The sequence below is a fragment of the Hibiscus syriacus genome, unplaced genomic scaffold, assembly GCF_006381635.1.
Source record: "Hibiscus syriacus cultivar Baekdansim isolate YM2019G1 unplaced genomic scaffold, ASM638163v2 tig00116974_pilon, whole genome shotgun sequence".
NCBI classification, from domain to species: domain Eukaryota; kingdom Viridiplantae; phylum Streptophyta; class Magnoliopsida; order Malvales; family Malvaceae; genus Hibiscus; species Hibiscus syriacus.
Genome location: NW_024063498.1, coordinates 488587 through 491767, shown reverse-complemented (window position 1 = coordinate 491767; position 3181 = coordinate 488587). Strand labels below are relative to the sequence as shown.

At 37.7% G+C, this 3181-nt stretch overlaps 1 protein-coding gene across 1 annotated transcript; it reads left to right on the top strand.

Moving 5' to 3' along the window:
- The first annotated feature begins 276 nt into the window (after window positions 1-276).
- LOC120192282 (cytokinin dehydrogenase 3-like) lies at window positions 277-2500 on the top strand. Its single transcript, XM_039195074.1, has 5 exons — window positions 277-880; window positions 1204-1331; window positions 1421-1696; window positions 1785-2053; window positions 2203-2500. Exons 1-5 carry the CDS (start codon window positions 277-279, stop codon window positions 2498-2500), a joined length of 1575 nt encoding a protein of 524 aa, XP_039051005.1.
- Window positions 2501-3181: the final 681 nt, after the last annotated feature.

Here is a 3181-nt window from a genome sequence, read left to right as displayed (position 1 = left end):
AGATTGTATTCCTTAAAGAAGAGAGATTAAATTTCAAAAGACCAAAGCGTACAGGGACTGAATCCAAAATTAAACCATAAATTTAACTTGTCTATAGGCTATAGCCACCAGAGATATGATGCCGTTTACATCTTCACCAACCTTCATCGTTTTCATGCAACACTCCCCCACCCCCTCCCCCCAATTCTATATATACACACAATCACTCTCTCCTATAGATTCTATGCCGGTCTTTGTTTTTCTTTTCGCTGCTTTTTGATTCACCAAAAAGAAAAAATGATTGCTGCTTCTCCATCATATTTCACAGTCATAATGCTTCTAAGCCGTTTGATGGTTTTCATAGGAATATCAAAGAACAACTACGTTCTTTCATCGAATCTCCAAGCCCTTGATATTGCACCAAAACTCTCCCGTGATCCGTCCGCCATTGCATCCGCCTCTCAAGATTATGGTCTCATTGTGAAATCCGTTCCCCGGACAGTTCTCTTCCCTTCCTCGCCGCAAGACATTGCTTCTCTCATCAAATCCAACTACGATAGTTCGGCTCCCTTCACCATAGCCGCCAGAGGGAATTCCCACTCCATCCGGGGACAAGCCATGGCGAAGAACGGCGTCGTCGTTGACATGACGTGGTTGAACAAGAATTCGAACCAAACCGGAATCCGTGTCTCCGACGACGAGAAGTACGTGGACGTCGGCGGCGAACAGCTTTGGATCGATGTGTTGAACGTGACACTGAGGAGTGGATTGTCGCCTGTTTCTTGGACAGACTATTTGTATCTAACCGTAGGCGGAACGCTGTCCAATGCTGGAATCAGTGGGCAAACTTTTCGTTATGGTCCTCAGATTAGTAACGTTTATGAAATGGACGTTATAACAGGTAACCAAAATCCCAAATACCTTTCTTTTTCCTTTTACGTCCCTCTCATTTTCGCACAATAATATAGTTGCAGGCTGCTCTAATATGTTTGATTATCACATACGTTGACGGTGAAAGAAAATAATATTCCACAAGCAGATTGTATTGATATCATTAGTCTTATTTCAGTTTAAAGGTTATTTATTTTAGTGTTTAAGGTTTGGGGTGATTCAACTATATTAGATTTTTTTGGATGATTATACGTATATGTTGTTTTGCTTGCATGCATTCAATCATTTAGAGGGTTAACTTACGAACTAGGTTTTTTTGTCTCTTCAATTCAGGGAAAGGTGATTTTGTGACTTGCTCTCCAAACAACTATTCCGATCTCTTCTATGCTGCTCTTGGAGGTTTGGGTCAGTTTGGAATAATAACAAGAGCAAGAATCCCACTTGAACCAGCACCAAAACGGGTAAATGCTCATACATATACATGCATGCCATTGTGTTCATCCATGCATTACTTCATTCTCATTTGATTTTGGTGAAATGGGGTTTGCAGGTTAAGTGGATACGGATGTTGTACAGTGATTTCTCAGCTTTTAGTAGGGACCAAGAGCATTTGATCTCCAAAAACGAAAGGGCAGACCAAACAGCACTGAATTATGTTGAAGGCTCGCTTCTGTTAAATCAAGGTTCTTTAGATAACTTCAGATCCACTTTTTTCCCAGCCCAAGAACAACCCAAAATAATCTCCTTGATAACCAAATACGGCATCGTTTACAGTCTTGAAATCGTCAAGTATTATGATGATCAAACCACTGCCACCGTGGACAAGGTAAAAGCACATTCATCTTTCTTACAATAAAGATTACACTGTGGAATAATGATGATCAATCTATCTATGTTTTTGTTTTTCTTCATAGGATCTACATCAGCTTTTGAAAGGTTTGAGCTACCTGCCTGGATTTCTGTTCGAAAAAGATGTCGGATACGTAGAGTTCTTGAATAGGGTACGAAGTGAAGAGCTGAAACTTAGATCAAAAGGAATATGGGACGTTCCACATCCATGGTTGAATCTTTTTATACCCAAATCTCGGATGTCAGACTTCAACGATGGTGTTTTTAAAGGCATTGTCCTTCAAAGAAAGATCACCACTGGCCCTCTCCTTCTTTACCCTATGAACAGAAATAAGTAAGTGTTTTAAACCAAAACCTGATGATACACATTCATCTGTCGGGTGTGGTTTCGATCTTTCCGCCGTGTTGATGCTCGTTTTATGCTTACATCGAGTGCTAATGTGTGCTCAACCATCTGATCCGATCCGTGTTTGCATATTTCAGGTGGGATGATAGGACGTCAGCTTCTATACCAGAAGAAGAAATTTTCTACACAGTAGGGTTTTTGCTCGCAAGCGGATTCGATAATTGGCAAGCTGTTGATGATCAAAACAAGTCAGTTTTGGAGTATTGTGAAAAGGCTGGTATTGAGGTTAAGCAGTATCTTCCTCATTATACAACTAAAGAAGATTGGATTAGTCATTTTGGCTCGAAATGGAATACTTTTCAACAGAGAAAACAGCAGTTCGATCCAAAATTTTTGTTATCTCCTGGACAGAGTATTTTCAATAACAATAGCTAGGTGCTAACTTTATTTTTTTCTGTAATTTTTGGAAAATAAAACTAATAAAACTATTTTTTATTAAAAATAATACTAAAACGTTTGATATTGTTGTCTCGTAACCTTAAAACAGTAATTATAATAATTAATTTGCATTTTGCAGATTTCATAAAGCTCAAACAGGCCAGTCTCACAAGCTAGAGTCGTTATAATCCACTGGCCAGGAGATTCCAGTTGAAGACTAAATATCCAAAGCAAAGGGACACTCCTTAACCATATACGTAGTAGTCTCCACAGGAGCGTTACTCCCGGGGCATATAGAATGATTAGTGACTCGCTTCATTTGTAAATTATGTAAAGTAAGGAACATATTTTTGTACAAATCCGCATACGGTGATTTTCATCTTACGACGGGTCCGATCTTGTAAGTTTTTTTATTTTATTTTATAATTTTAAAAAAATAAATCTAATTTAAGTCAGGTGTTGTAAAGGCCGGTGAAGTCGATCGCATCAAATCATATCAGATCATATTTAAGATAAAAAGTTTCTTATCCAACCTAATCTGTAATCATAATATAATTTTCTTATATAATTATAGATAATTCCTATAATACCTCATTATCTATAAAAATTTTAATTAGTACTTTATTTTATCGAATAAAATATTTGTATCAAATTGGGATAGGTCGTATGTATGTTTTT